The 16,720-nt window shown below is 42.7% G+C and overlaps 1 protein-coding gene across 1 annotated transcript in view; it reads left to right on the top strand.

Annotated features, from left to right (window-relative positions):
- LOC128644142 (WD repeat-containing protein 41-like) overlaps positions 1-16,720 on the top strand; it is a 124,458-nt gene that overhangs the window by 59,049 nt on the left and 48,689 nt on the right. The window contains exon 2 of the mRNA XM_053696852.1: positions 13,302-13,350. Within this exon, the coding sequence (XP_053552827.1) occupies positions 13,302-13,350 (49 nt within the window). The remainder of the gene's footprint in view (positions 1-13,301; positions 13,351-16,720) is intronic.

Raw genomic sequence — 16,720 nt, 5'->3', positions numbered from 1 at the left:
TAGTCTGGATGAGGGTTTATATCAGCCAGTTCCCTTAAAGGCCACATTTCTGTCTTTTCAGTCTTCTATCAAAAAAAGATTAGAGACTTACTCACATTCAATCCCATGTTCAAGTTTTGGACAGGATAATACAAATTATCCACTCTGTGGAACCTTTAACTTTATTTTGAGGGTTCTTCAGGCTCAGACGTTTGAACCTATGCATGTCCTGGGCATTCAACTTGTCTTGGAAGGTTCTCTTTCTCTGGTCAATTCATCAGCCAGAAGGGTGTGTGAACTTTCTAGGCTCTCTTGTGATTCTCCTTACCTAATTTTTCATCAGGATAAAGCATCATACAACTGTCTAGCGCCAACAAATGCTAAAGAGACATTACTTAAAAGCCTGGATCTAGTCAGGGTCTTAAATTTTATCTTCAGGCCACTAACTAATTCGTAAATTAGTCTTCCTTGTGCATTCATTTCTCAGGTCCCCACAAGGGACAGAAAGCTACTGCAGCTTGGCTTAAAGCTTTGATTTGCAAAGCATACCTAGTAGCAGGGAGGGCTCCCTCAGATCAAATTACTGGTCATTCTACCTTAGCAGTCGACACGTCTTTTAGAAAGTAAGCTTCCATAGAACAGATTTTCAAGGCAGCTACTTGGTCATCTTTACATACTTTTATCAAATTCTACCATTTTAACATGTTAGTGTCTTCTGAGGCTGCTTTTTGTAGGAAAGTAATGCAGGCTGCAGTGCCTGCTTGGTACATCTACCTGCTTTAACTGTTTTTCACATTGCAGCTTGGGTATAGAATCCCACATGTGATGGCTTGTGGTCTCTCACTATCATATGAAAGAAAACAAATCTATCCTGATAAATTTTATTTCTTTCATGATAGTGAGAGTCTACGAGACCCGCCCTTGATTATTTTCATAACAGCTGTTGGCAGTACTAGTTTGCACTTCCTTTACCCTTCCCTTGTCTTGCCCACATTCTTAATTTCGCCTTTCCCTTGGTCATATTTATGACTTAGGTATTAATGATCTGTTATTTAGGGTTTTTAGCCTCCTCCTATGGTACTGGACTTTAAACCTGTCTGTGATGGTTTGTTGACTCTCCCCATCATGAAAGAAATTAATTTGTCAGGTAAGCATACGTTTTTTTCTCTAGATCACTTAAGTATATAAATTACTGTCCCCAACTAGCTTCTTTATAATGCCACCCAGCTGGCAATATTTCTCCAACATAGGTGTGTCCGGTCCACGGCGTCATCCTTACTTGTGGGATATTCTCTTCCCCAACAGGAAATGGCAAAGAGCCCAGCAAAGCTGGTCACATGATCCCTCCTAGGCTCCGCCTTCCCCAGTCATTCTCTTTGCCGTTGTACAGGCAACATCTCCACGGAGATGGCTTAGAGTTTTTTGGTGTTTAACTGTAGTTTTTATTATTCAATCAAGAGTTTGTTATTTTAAAATAGTGCTGGTATGTACTATTTACTCTGAAACAGAAAAGAGATGAAGATTTCTGTTTGTAAGAGGAAAATGATTTTAGCAACCGTTACTAAAATCGATGGCTGTTTCCACACAGGACTGTTGAGAGGAATTAACTTCAGTTGGGGGAAACAGTGAGCAGACTTTTGCTGCTTGAGGTATGACACATTTCTAACAAGACGATGTAATGCTGGAAGCTGTCATTTTCTCTTGTTAAGTGTATCCAGTCCACGGATCATCCATTACTTATGGGATATTAACTCCTCCCCAACAGGAAGTGCAAGAGGATTCACCCAGCAGAGCTGCTATATAGCTCCTCCCCTAACTGCCATTACCAGTCATTCTCTTGCACCCAGCAACTAGATAGGTCGTGTGAGAGGACTATGGTGATTATACTTAGTTTTATATCTTCAATCAAAAGTTTGTTATTTTAAAATAGCACCGGAGTGTGTTATTACCTCTCTGGCAGAGTTTGAGGAAGAATCTACCAGAGTTTTGCTATGATTTTAGCCGGAGTAGTTAAGATCATATTGCTGTTCTCGGCCATCTGAGGAGTGAGGTAAACTTCAGATCAGGGGACAGCGGGCAGATGAATCTGCATAGAGGTATGTAGCAGTTTTTATTTTCTGACAATGGAATTGATGAGAAAATCCTGCCATACCGATATAATGTCATGTATGTATACTTTACACTTCAGTATTCTGGGAGAATGGTACTTCACTAGAATTACACTGTAAGAAAGACATAAAGCTGTTTAATAACTAGAGATTATGTTTAACGTTTTTGCTGGAATGTAAAATCGTTTTCATTTGCTGAGGTACTGAGTGAATAAATGTTTGGGCACCATTTTTCCACTTGGCAGTTGCTTAAATCTGTTTTTTCTGTCAGTTTCTGTTCTCCCTCACTGCTGTGTGTGTGGGGGAGGGGCGCTTTTACTATGCATCAAATATTTCAGTCAGCAACTCATTGTATTCCCTGCATGATCCGGTTCATCTCTACAGAGCTCAGGGGTCTTCAAAACTTATTTTGAGGGAGGTAATTTCTCTCAGCAGAGCTGTGAGAATTATAGTTTGACTGAAATAAAAACTTTTATTCTGTAATTTGTTTCCTGCTTTCAGAAATTGTTATCTTTGCTAATGGGATTAAACCTTTGCTAAAGTTGTGTTGTTTACAAGGATTGAGGCTATAACTGTTTCAATTTATTAATTTTTAACTGTCATAGATCTTCTGTGCTTCTTAAAGGCACAGTACGTTTTAATATTATTCTATTTGAATTGTATTTCCAAGTTGCAAGTTTATTTGCTAGTGTGTTAAACATGTCTGATTCAGAAGATGATACCTGTGTCATTTGTTGCAATGCCAAAGTGGAGCCCAATAGAAATTTATGTACTAACTGTATTGATGCTACTTTAAATAAAAATCAATCTGTACAAATTGAACAAATTTCACCAAACAACGAGGGGAGAGTTATGCCGACTAACTCGCCTCACGTGTCAGTACCTACATCTCCCGCTCAGAGGGAGGTGCGTGATATTGTAGCGCCGAGTACAGCTGGGCGGCCATTACAAATCACATTACAGGATATGGCTACTGTTATGACTGAAGTTTTGGCTAAATTACCAGAACTAAGAGGTAAGCGTGATCACTCTGGGGTGAGAACAGAGTGCGCTGATAATATTAGGGCCATGTCAGACACTGCGTCACAATTTGCAGAACATGAGGACGGAGAGCTTCATTCTGCGGGTGACGGTTCTGATCCAAACAAACTGGATTCAGATATTTCAAATTTTAAATTTAAGCTGGAAAACCTCTGTGTATTACTAGGGGAGGTGTTAGCGGCTCTGAATGATTGTAACACAGTTGCAATACCAGAGAAAATGTGTAGGTTGGATAAATATTTTGCGGGTACCGGCGAGTACTGACGTTTTTCCTATACCTAAGAGACTTACTGAAATTGTTACTAAGGAGTGGGATAGACCCGGTGTGCCGTTCTCACCCCCTCCGATATTTAGAAAGATGTTTCCAATAGACGCCACCACACGGGACTTATGGCAAACGGTCCCTAAGGTGGAGGGAGCAGTTTCTACTTTAGCTAAGCGTACCACTATCCCGGTGGAGGATAGCTGTGCCTTTTCAGATCCAATGGATAAAAAGTTAGAGGGTTACCTTAAGAAAATGTTTGTTCAACAAGGTTTTATATTGCAACCTCTTGCATGCATTGCGCCTGTCACGGCTGCAGCAGCATTTTGGTTTGAGTCTCTGGAAGAGACACTTGAATCAGCTCCATTAGATGAGATTACACACAAGCTTAAAGCCCTTAAGTTAGCTAACTCATTTATTTCAGATGCCGTAGTACATTTAACTAAACTTACGGCTAAGAATTCCGGATTCGCCATTCAGGCACGCAGAGCACTGTGGCTAAAATCCTGGTCAGCTGACGTTACTTCTAAATCTAAATTGCTTAATATACCTTTCAAAGGGCAGACCTTATTCGGGCCCGGGTTGAAAGAAATTATCGCTGACATTACAGGAGGTAAAGGCCATGCCCTGCCTCAAGACAGAGCCAAACCTAAGGCTAGACAGTCTAATTTTCGTTCCTTTCGTAATTTCAAAGCAGGAGCAGCATCAACTTCCTCTGCACCAAAACAGGAAGGAGCTGTTGCTCGCTACAGACAAGACTGGAGACCTAACCAGTCCTGGAACAAGGGCAAGCAGGCCAGGAAACCTGCTGCTGCTCCTAAGACAGCATGAATCGAGGGCCCCCGATCCGGGAACGGATCTAGTGGGGGGCAGACTTTCTCTCTTCGCCCAGGCTTGGGCAAGAGATGTCCAGGATCCCTGGGCGTTAGAGATCATATCTCAGGGATACCTTCTGGACTTCAAATTCTCTCCCCCAAGAGGGAGATTTCATCTGTCAAGGTTGTCAACAAACCAAATAAAGAAAGAGGCGTTTCTACGCTGCGTACAAGATCTTTTATTAATGGGAGTGATCCATCCGGTTCCGCGGTCGGAACAAGGACAAGGGTTTTACTCAAATCTGTTTGTGGTTCCCAAAAAAGAGGGAACTTTCAGGCCAATCTTGGATTTAAAGATCCTAAACAAATTCCTAAGAGTTCCATCGTTCAAAATGGAAACTATTCGGACAATTTTACCCATGATCCAAAAGGGTCAGTACATGACCACAGTGGATTTAAAGGATGCTTACCTTCACATACCGATTCACAAAGATCATTACCGGTATCTAAGGTTTGCCTTTCTAGACAGGCATTACCAGTTTGTAGCTCTTCCATTCGGATTGGCTACGGCTCCGAGAATCTTCACAAAGGTTCTGTGTGCTCTTCTGGCGGTACTAAGACCGCGAGGAATTGCGGTAGCTCCGTACCTAGACGACATTCTGATACAAGCTTGAAGCTTTCAAACTGCCAAGTCTCATACAGAGTTAGTACTGGCATTTCTAAGGTCGCATGGATGGAAGGTGAACGAAAAGAAGAGTTCTCTCTTTCCACTCACAAGAGTTCCCTTCTTGGGGACTCTTATAGATTCTGTAGAAATGAAGATTTACCTGACAGAAGACAGGTTAACAAAGCTTCAAAATGCATGCCGTGTCCTTCATTCCATTCAACACCCGTCAGTAGCTCAATGCATGGAGGTGATCGGCTTAATGGTAGCAGCAATGGACATAGTACCCTTTGCACGTCTACATCTCAGACCGCTGCAATTGTGCATGCTAAGTCAGTGGAATGGGGATTACTCAGACTTGTCCCCTACTCTGAATCTGGATCAAGAGACCAGAAATTCTCTTCTATGGTGGCTTTCTCGGCCACATCTGTCCAGGGGGATGCCATTCAGCAGGCCGGACTGGACAATTGTAACAACAGACGCCAGCCTACTAGGTTGGGGCGCTGTCTGGAATTCTCTGAAGGCTCAGGGACAATGGAATCAGGAGGAGAGTCTCCTACCAATAAACATTCTGGAATTGAGAGCAGTTCTCAATGCCCTTCTGGCTTGGCCCCAGTTAACAACTCGGGGGTTCATCAGGTTTCAGTCGGACAACATCACGACTGTAGCTTACATCAACCATCAGGGAGGGACAAGAAGCTCCCTAGCAATGATGGAAGTATCAAAGATAATTCGCTGGGCAGAGTCTCACTCTTGCCACCTGTCAGCAATCCACATCCCGGGAGTGGAGAACTGGGAGGCGGATTTCTTAAGTCGTCAGACTTTTCATCCGGGGGAGTGGGAACTTCATCCGGAGGTCTTTGCCCAAATACTTCGACGTTGGGGCAAACCAGAGATAGATCTCATGGCGTCTCGACAGAACGCCAAGCTTCCTCGTTACGGGTCCAGATCCAGGGATCCGGGAGCGGTTCTGATAGATGCTTTGACAGCACCTTGGACCTTCGGGATGGCTTATGTGTTTCCACCCTTCCCGATGCTTCCTCGATTGATTGCCAGAATCAAACAGGAGAGAGCATCAGTGATTCTAATAACGCCTGCATGGCCACGCAGGACTTGGTATGCAGATCTAGTGGACATGTCATCCTGTCCACCTTGGTCGCTACCTCTGAAACAGGACCTTCTGATCCAGGGTCCCTTCAAACATCAAAATCTAATTTCTCTGAAGCTGACTGCTTGGAAATTGAACGCTTGATTTTATCAAAACGTGGTTTTTCTGAGTCAGTTATTGATACCTTAATACAGGCTAGGAAGCCTGTTACCAGAAAGATTTACCATAAGATATGGCGCAAATACTTATATTGGTGCGAATCCAAGAGTTACTCATGGAGTAAGGTTAGGATTCCGAGGATATTGTCTTTTCTACAAGAAGGTTTAGAAAAGGGTTTATCCGCTAGTTCCTTAAAGGGACAGATTTCAGCTCTGTCCATTCTTTTACACAAACGTCTGTCAGAAGTTCCGGACGTTCAAGCTTTTTGTCAGGCTTTAGCTAGGATCAAGCCTGTGTTTAAAACTGTTGCTCCACCATGGAGTTTGAACTTAGTTCTTAATGTTTTACAGGGGGTTCCGTTTGAACCCCTTCATTCCATTGATATCAAGTTGTTATCTTGGAAAGTTCTGTTTTTAATGGCGATTTCCTCGGCTCGAAGAGTCTCTGAGTTATCTGCCTTACATTGTGATTCTCCTTATCTGATTTTTCATTCAGACAAGGTAGTGCTGCGTACTAAACCTGGGTTCCTACCTAAGGTGGTCACTAACAGGAATATCAATCAAGAGATTGTGGTTACATCTTTGTGTCCTAATCCTTCTTCGAAAAAGGAACGTCTGCTACACAATCTAGATGTAGTCCATGCCCTGAAATTTTATCTACAGGCAACTAAGGATTTTCGACAAACGTCTTCCCTGTTTGTCGTTTATTCTGGTCAGAGGAGAGGTCAAAAAGCTTCGGCTACCTCTCTCTCCTTTTGGCTTCGTAGCATAATACGGTTAGCCTATGAGACTGCTTGACAGCAGCCTCCTGAAAGAATTACAGCACATTCTACTAGAGCTGTGGCTTTCACTTGGGCCTTTAAGAATGAGGCTTCTGTTGAACAGATTTGCAAGGCTGCAACTTGGTCTTCTCTTCATACTTTTTCCAAATTTTACAAATTTGACACTTTTGCTTCTTCTGAGGCTGTTTTTGGGAGAAAGGTTCTTCAGGCAGTGGTTCCTTCCGTATAAAGAGCCTGCCTGTCCCTCCCGTCATCCGTGTACTTTAGCTTTGGTATTGGTATCCCATAAGTAATGGATGATCCGTGGACTGGATACACTTAACAAGAGAAAACATAATTTATGCTTACCTGATAAATTTATTTCTCTTGTAGTGTATCCAGTCCACGGCCCGCCCTGTCACTTTAAGGCAGGTAATTTTTCCATTAAACTACAGTCACCACTGTACCCTATGGTTTTCCTTTCTCTGCATGTTTTCGGTCGAATGACTGGTAATGGCAGTTAGGGGAGGAGCTATATAGCAGCTCTGCTGGGTGAATCCTCTTGCACTTCCTGTTGGGGAGGAGTTAATATCCCATAAGTAATGGATGATCCGTGGACTGGATACACTACAAGAGAAATAAATTTATCAGGTAAGCATAAATTATGTTTTCCCTATGGGATCCGGTAAGCCATTTTTATTACATAAATAAAAAAAGGGCTTCACAAGGGCTTTTAAGACTGTAGACATTTTCTGGGCTAAAACGATTGATATATAAGCATATTTTATACCTCATAGCTTTGAGGAATTATTTTATTCTTGGGAATTATGTAAAATAACCGGCAGGCACTGTATTGGACACCTTATTCTCTAGGGGCTTTCCCTAATCATAGGCAGAGCCTCATTTTCGCGCCTCTATTGCGCACTTGTTTTTGGGAAGCATGACATGCAGATGCATGTGTGAGGAGCTCTGATACATAGAAAAGACTTTCTGAAGGCGTCATTTGGTATCGTATTCCCCTTTGGGCTTGGTTGGGTCTCAGCAAAGCAGATACCAGGGACTGTAAAGGGGTTAAATATAAAAACGGCTCCGGTTCCGTTATTTTAAGGGTTAAAGCTTTCAAATTTGGTGTGCAATACTTTTAAGGCTTTAAGACACTGTGGTGAAATTTTGGTGAATTTTGAACAATTCCTTCATACTTTTTCACATTTGCAGTAATAAAGTGTGTTCAGTTTAAAATTTAAAGTGACAGTAACGGTTTTATTTTAAAACGTTTTTTGTACTTTGTTATCAAGTTTATGCCTGTTTAACATGTCTGAACTACCAGATAGACTGTGTTCTGTATGTGGGGAAGCCAAGGTTCCTACTCATTTAAATAGATGTGATTTATGTGACACAAAATTTAGAGAAAATGATGCCCAAGATGATTCCTCAAGTGAGGGGAGTAAGCATGGTACTGCATCATCCCCTCCTTCGTCTACACCAGTCTTGCCCACACAGGAGGCCCCTAGTACATCTAGTGCGCCAATACTCCTTACTATGCAACAATTAACGGCTGTAATGGATAATTCTATCAAAAACATTTTAGCCAAAATGCCCACTTATCAGCGAAAGCCCGACTGCTCTGTTTTAGAAAATACTGAAGAGCATGAGGACGCTGATGATATTGGTTCTGAAGTGCCCCTACACCAGTCTGAGGGGGCCAGGGAGGTTTTGTCTGAGGGAGAAATTTCAGATTCAGGGAAAATTTCTCAACAAGCTGAACCTGATGTGATTACATTTAAATTTAAATTGGAACATCTCCGCGCCCTGCTTAAGGAGGTGTTATCTACTCTGGATGATTGTGAGAATTTGGTCATTCCAGAGAAATTATGTAAAATGGACAAGTTCCTAGAGGTCCCGGGGCCCCCCGAAGCTTTTCCTATACCCAAGCGGGTGGCGGACATTGTAAATAAAGAATGGGAAAGGCCCAGCATACCTTTCGTCCCTCCCCCTATATTTAAGAAATTGTTTCCTATGGTCGACCCCAGAAAGGACTTATGGCAGACAGTCCCCAAGGTCGAGGGGGCGGTTTCTACTCTAAACAAACGCACCACTATACCCATAGAAGATAGTTGTGCTTTCAAAGATCCTATGGATAAAAAATTAGAGGGTTTGCTTAAAAAGATGTTTGTTCAGCAAGGTTACCTTCTACAACCAATTTCATGCATTGTTCCTGTCACTACAGCAGCGTGTTTCTGGTTCGATGAACTAGAAAAGGCGCTCAATAAAGATTCTTCTTATGAGGAGATTTTGGACAGAATTCATGCTCTCAAATTGGCTAACTCTTTCACCCTAGACGCCACTTTGCAATTGGCTAGATTAGCGGCGAAAAATTCTGGGTTTGCTATTGTGGCGCGCAGAGCGCTTTGGCTAAAATCTTGGTCAGCGGATGCGTCTTCCAAGAACAAATTGCTTAACATTCCTTTCAAGGGGAAAACGCTGTTTGGCCCTGACTTGAAAGAGATTATTTCTGATATCACTGGGGGCAAGGGCCACGCCCTTCCTCAGGATAGGTCTTTCAAGGCCAAAAATAAACCTAATTTTCGTCCCTTTCGCAGAAACGGACCAGCCCCAAGTGCTACGTCCTCTAAGCAAGAGGGTAATACTTCTCAAGCCAAGCCAGCCTGGAGGCCAATGCAAGGCTGGAACAAAGGTAAGCAGGCCAAGAAACCTGCCACTGCTACCAAGACAGCATGAGATGTTGGCCCCCGATCCGGAACCGGATCTGGTGGGGGGCAGACTCTCTCTCTTCGCTCAGGCTTGGGCAAGAGATGTTCTGGATCCTTGGGCGCTAGAAATAGTCTCCCAAGGTTATCTTCTGGAATTCAAGGGGCTTCCCCCAAGGGGGAGGTTCCACAGGTCTCAATTGTCTTCAGACCACATAAAAAAACAGGCATTCTTACATTGTGTAGAAGACCTGTTAAAAATGGGAGTGATTCATCCTGTTCCATTAGGAGAACAAGGGATGGGGTTCTACTCCAATCTGTTCGTAGTTCCCAAAAAAGAGGGAACATTCAGACCAATCTTAGATCTCAAGATCCTAAACAAGTTTCTCAAGGTTCCATCGTTCAAAATGGAAACCATTCGAACAATTCTTCCTTCCATCCAGGAAGGTCAATTCATGACCACGGTGGATTTAAAGGATGCGTATCTACATATTCCTATCCACAAGGAACATCATCGGTTCCTAAGGTTCGCATTTCTGGACAAGCATTACCAGTTTGTGGCACTTCCGTTTGGATTAGCCACTGCTCCAAGAATTTTCACAAAGGTACTAGGGTCCCTTCTAGCGGTGCTAAGACCAAGGGGCATTACAGTAGTACCTTACTTGGACGACATACTGATTCAAGCGTCGTCCCTTCCACAAGCAAAGGCTCACACGGACATTGTCCTGGCCTTTCTCAGATCTCACGGGTGGAAAGTGAACGTAGAAAAAAGTTCTCTATCTCCGTCAACAAGGGTTCCCTTCTTGGGAACAATAATAGACTCCTTAGAAATGAGGATTTTTCTGACAGAAGCCAGAAAATCAAAACTTCTAAACTCTTGTCAAATACTTCATTCTGTTCCTCTTCCTTCCATAGCGCAGTGCATGGAAGTAATAGGTTTGATGGTAGCGGCAATGGACATAGTTCCTTTTGCGCGAATTCATCTAAGACCATTACAACTGTGCATGCTCAGTCAGTGGAATGGGGACTATACAGACTTGTCTCCGACGATACAAGTAGATCAGAGGACCAGAGATTCACTCCGTTGGTGGCTGTCCCTGGACAACCTGTCACAGGGGATGAGCTTCCGCAGACCAGAGTGGGTCATTGTCACGACCGACGCCAGTCTGGTGGGCTGGGGCGCGGTCTGGGGACCCCTGAAAGCTCAGGGTCTTTGGTCTCGGGAAGAATCTCTTCTCCCGATAAATATTCTGGAACTGAGAGCGATATTCAATGCTCTCAAGGCTTGGCCTCAGCTAGCAAAGGCCAAGTTCATACGGTTTCAATCAGACAACATGACGACTGTTGCGTACATCAACCATCAGGGGGGAACAAGGAGTTCACTGGCGATGGAAGAAGTGACCAAAATCATTCAATGGGCGGAGACTCACTCCTGCCACTTGTCTGCAATCCACATCCCAGGAGTGGAAAATTGGGAAGCGGATTTTCTGAGTCGTCAGACATTTCATCCGGGGGAGTGGGAACTCCATCCGGAAATCTTTGCCCAAATTACTCAATTGTGGGGCATTCCAGACATGGATCTGATGGCCTCTCGTCAGAACTTCAAGGTTCCTTGCTACGGGTCCAGATCCAGGGATCCCAAGGCGACTCTAGTAGATGCACTAGTAGCACCTTGGACCTTCAAACTAGCTTATGTATTCCCGCCGTTTCCTCTCATCCCCAGGCTGGTAGCCAGGATCAATCAGGAGAGGGCATCGGTGATCTTGATAGCTCCTGCGTGGCCACGCAGGACTTGGTATGCAGACCTGGTGAATATGTCATCGGCTCCACCATGGAAGCTACCTTTGAGACGAGACCTTCTTGTTCAAGGTCCGTTCGAACATCCGAATCTGGTCTCACTCCAACTGACTGCTTGGAGATTGAACGCTTGATCTTATCAAAGCGAGGGTTCTCAGATTCTGTCATTGATACTCTTGTTCAGGCCAGAAAGCCTGTAACTAGAAAAATCTACCACAAAATATGGAAAAAATATATCTGTTGGTGTGAATCTAAAGGATTCCCTTGGGACAAGGTAAAAATTCCTAAGATTCTATCCTTTCTTCAAGAAGGTTTGGAGAAAGGATTATCTGCAAGTTCTTTGAAGGGACAGATTTCTGCCTTGTCTGTGTTACTTCACAAAAAGCTGGCAGCTGTGCCAGATGTTCAAGCCTTTGTTCAGGCTCTGGTTAGAATCAAGCCTGTTTACAAACCTTTGACTCCTCCTTGGAGTCTCAATTTAGTTCTTTCAGTTCTTCAGGGGGTTCCGTTTGAACCCTTACATTCCGTTGATATTAAGTTATTATCTTGGAAAGTTTTGTTTTTGGTTGCAATTTCTTCTGCTAGAAGAGTTTCAGAATTATCTGCTCTGCAGTGTTCTCCTCCTTATCTGGTGTTCCATGCAGATAAGGTGGTTTTGCGTACTAAACCTGGTTTTCTTCCGAAAGTTGTTTCTAACAAAAACATTAACCAGGAGATAGTCGTGCCTTCTTTGTGTCCGAATCCAGTTTCAAAGAAGGAACGTTTGTTGCACAATTTGGATGTAGTTCGTGCTCTAAAATTCTATTTAGATGCTACAAAGGATTTTAGACAAACATCTTCCTTGTTTGTTGTTTATTCTGGTAAAAGGAGAGGTCAAAAAGCAACTTCTACCTCTCTCTCTTTTTGGATTAAAAGCATCATCAGATTGGCTTACGAGACTGCCGGACGGCAGCCTCCTGAAAGAATCACAGCTCATTCCACTAGGGCTGTGGCTTCCACATGGGCCTTCAAGAACGAGGCTTCTGTTGATCAGATATGTAAGGCAGCGACTTGGTCTTCACTGCACACTTTTACTAAATTTTACAAATTTGATACTTTTGCTTCTTCTGAGGCTATTTTTGGGAGAAAGGTTTTGCAAGCCGTGGTGCCTTCCATCTAGGTGACCTGATTTGCTCCCTCCCTTCATCCGTGTCCTAAAGCTTTGGTATTGGTTCCCACAAGTAAGGATGACGCCGTGGACCGGACACACCTATGTTGGAGAAAACAGAATTTATGTTTACCTGATAAATTACTTTCTCCAACGGTGTGTCCGGTCCACGGCCCGCCCTGGTTTTTTAATCAGGTCTGATAATTAATTTTCTTTAACTACAGTCACCACGGTATCATATGATTTCTCCTATGCAAATATTCCTCCTTTACGTCGGTCGAATGACTGGGGAAGGCGGAGCCTAGGAGGGATCATGTGACCAGCTTTGCTGGGCTCTTTGCCATTTCCTGTTGGGGAAGAGAATATCCCACAAGTAAGGATGACGCCGTGGACCGGACACACCGTTGGAGAAAGTAATTTATCAGGTAAACATAAATTCTGTTTTTCTGGGGATAAAACTGATATATTGTAATATATTCCTAGTTTAGCTCACCTTATACAATGTAAGTTAACAAGCTCACCTGTCCTATAAAACATCTTGCATAAATGTGGTTTATATTGCATATAGTAATTTTACATTCAGGCCCCTCTTCTCTTTATAGTTGTTTTAACCAACCATGGTGTCTGTGGGCATAACGCTGTGGTATATTTTGTCTTTTTATAAATAAATATCATACAAAATGTTTTTTGTGATTATTTTTTTTGTAATTTCACAAGGATAATCCCCTTTTTTTCTCTTTTTTTTATATCTAGGTTTGCATCAGCGTGTGATGATGGTTCTGTTTATATATGGGATGTTAAGGTATAATACCTTTTTAATACTTATTCTTATTGCATGTTGTTCAAATTCTAAATGACAAGACAATTATTTTATAACATGAATATAAATAAATACATTGACACCATGGTAAACCAAGATAATATACAATCTTTTCTTTATAATCAAAGGTTGCCCACACCTGTAGACATTGCTGTCACAGTGATATCTCCAGCTGTAAGGTTTTCACATTTCAATGTAACTGTGACTGACTGGGGTTTCTCACAGTTGTACTCACAGCAGTTTTTTTGATTTTGTGTGAATAACCTATACAATCTATCTATAGTTTTTTTCAGCAGATTCAAAATATATCATTATTATATGTGTATTTGTTATCATGTTTGAAAAATAAAGCAAAACATTAGAAAAAAGTGTATATTTCTTTTTTAAGACACGGTGAGTCCACAGATCATCTTAATTACTAATGGGATATTCACCTCCTGGTCAGCAGGAGGAGGCAAAGAGCACCACAGCAGAGCTGTTAAATAGCTCCTCCCTTCCCTCCCACTCCAGTCATTCTTTTTGCCTATGTTAGTGATACTAAGAGGTAAAGTGAGGTGTTAGATTGAGGTGTTAGATTAGATTCTTCAATCAAGAGTTTATTATTTTTAAAGTAGTGCAAGATTGTGCTGCTTTGTTCTAGGGTGTAGCCGTAGTCCATATCAGTCTCTACAGGAGAGCTTTGGTGGCTTTAGAGCAATGGGAACTTGTGGGACATAATTCTCACTGCGCCTCCCATATTTCTTGCTGCCCTATATCCTTCAGTCTGAGTTCATCCTTAACTCAGCATTTTATTCTCCTCAGGTCGATGTGAGGGATAGGACCTCTCAAGCCTGAGAGCTGCCTTGCTGCCAGGCAGAAGTCAAGGTAAGTGCTACCTTAAGTTTTCTGGGAGAAAGGACTTTGAATACTTAATAACATAAGGGGCTCTTTATTAATGTGGTGCTTTATGTTGGGACATTAAACGTTTTTCAAGTGGGAAAAACAGTTTGGGCAGCATTATATGCCAAGGCACTGGGGCTAAAGGGGTTAAACTACTTTTTTATGGCTACGGTATTTTCACTTGATTATAGAAGGAGCGGTATAGCTCACGCCCACGATGGGCGGTCCTTCCGGTTTTTGCGCGCCTTTCTGTAGCGCTTCAGTCAATAGTGAAGCTGAGGGAAGTGCGCGTTAGAAAATCAGTGCAAGAGTTTGACCGGTCTGTTCTGGAGTCGCATGGTGAACATGCGTTGCTAGTACAGACACGGTCTTCTACTGTTATATCAGCTGTTGTTGTTTCTAAGAATCACTGCAGACAGGATAAAAGAGTCATCATAACGATCTGCAGTAAGGTAGGAGCACTTCAGCAGAGTGCTGAGGTTAGATTTTGTATTGTTGTTTTGCAACATAAAGAAACGTTATTAAAACTGTCATTTTTCAAAAAAAGAAAAAGGAACGTTTTTTATATTTAAAGACACAGTAACGGTTTTTGTTAGTTAATTTTTCCTTATAATTTTGATAACTTTTATTTATTATTTGGCAAATTTTGTGCAAGCATGGATCAAGGGGACTTGCAAGATGTCACCTGTGCTTTATGCTTTGATGCTAATGTGGAACCGCCAATCCCTTTCTGTCCTTCATGTGGACTTTGAGTTAGAGGGATAAGATTTTTTTCAGAGCCAGTCTCTTCTAAAGCAGATGTTGTCCAGGAGTCCAATGAGGATGGTCAAGTTATGCCGCAGCTTTCTCCCCAAGCGTCCCAAATTTTACCGCCCTCTCAAGCAGTGCCTTGCACTTCAGCTATAGTCCCTGCGGGGATTTCGTTACAAGACATAGCTTCTCTTATGTTTTCAACTATTTCTGATGCCCTGTCTGCTTTTCCAATGTTGCAGAGCAAACGTAAGAGAAAAGCCAGGCATTCTGTAAGCGAGGCGTCAGACGCAATTGTTGCAGTTTTCAGAATTATCCTCCCAGCAACACGAAGAGGAGGGTACTGCAGTAGTTTCTGAAGGAGAAATTTCAGATTCAGAGGGTTTATTACCTCTGACAGGCTCGGAGGTGGTATCTTTCAGATTTAAACTTGATCACCTTCGTCTGTTACTCAGGGAGGTTTTGATTACTTTGGATGATAGTGACTCCACAGTGGTGGTTGTCCCTCAAAAGTCTAGTAAACTTGAAAGATATTTTGAAGTTTCTTCCTATACAGATGCATTTTCAGTTCCTAAAAGAGCAACTGAAATCATTGCTAAGGAGTGTGAGAGACCGGGCATCCCTTTTTCTCCCTCTCCCATTTTTAAGAAAATGTTTCCAATAGCCGATTCTGTTAAAGAGGCTTGGCAAACTGTTCCTAAGGTTCAAGGAACCTTAGCTAAAAGGATTACTATTCCCATAGAGGATAGGTGTGCTTTCAAAGATCCAATGGATAAGAAGTTGGAGGGGTTACTCAAGAAGATTTATGTACACCAGGGTCTGCAGTGGCAACCAGCTGTGTGCATTGCCACTGTCACTAGTGCGGCAGCATATTGGTATGATGCGCTGTCTGAGGCTCTCAGGACTGAGACTTCTTTGGATGAGATCCAAGATTGGATAAAAGCTCTTAAGCTAGCTAATGCTTTTATTTTGGATGCTTCCTTTCAAGTTATCAAATTGGGAGCGAAGATATTGAGTTTCTCTATTTTGGCCCGCAGAGCCTTATGGTTAAAACCTTGGTCTGTGGATGTATCATCCAAGTCTAAACTTCTAGCTATTCCTTACAAAGGGAAAACTTTGTTCGGACCTGATCTGAAGGAGATTATTTCTGATATCACGTGAGGTAAGGGTCATCTTCTCCCGCAAGACAAGAGAAATAAACAGAGAGGGGGCGACAAAGCAATTTTCTTTCCTTTTGAAACTTCAAAGGAAACTCTTTCTCTTCCTCCTCTAAGCAGGAACAGTCTAAACCTACATGGAGGCCCAGCCAGTCTGGGAACAAAGGAAAACAGTCCAAGAAGCCGGTTAGTGATTCCAAGACAGCATGAAGGGCATGCCCCCAATCCAGGACTGGATCTGGTAGGGGGCAGACTTTCCTTTTTTGTTCGGGATGTCCTGGATCCCTGGGCAATAGAAATAGTGTCTCAGGGATACAAACTGGAGTTCAAGGTTTTTCCTCCCAGAGGCAGATTTCTACTTTCAAGATTATCTGCAGACCAGACAAAGAGAGAGGCGTTCTTACACTGTGTAGGAGACCTCTCCACTCTGGTAGTGGTTGTTCCCGTTCCAATTCAAGAACAGGGACTGGGGTTTTATTCCAATCTGTTCGTTGTTCCCAAAAAAGAGGGGACCTTCAGACCAATTCTAGACCTCAGGGTACCGTCCTTCAAGATGGAAACTATTC

This window comes from Bombina bombina, unplaced genomic scaffold (genome assembly GCF_027579735.1).
Source record: "Bombina bombina isolate aBomBom1 unplaced genomic scaffold, aBomBom1.pri scaffold_812, whole genome shotgun sequence".
In the NCBI taxonomy this organism is placed as follows: Eukaryota; Metazoa; Chordata; class Amphibia; order Anura; family Bombinatoridae; genus Bombina; species Bombina bombina.
The sequence above is the reverse complement of the archived record's forward strand: the minus strand, read 5'-3'. Positions and strand labels throughout refer to the sequence as shown.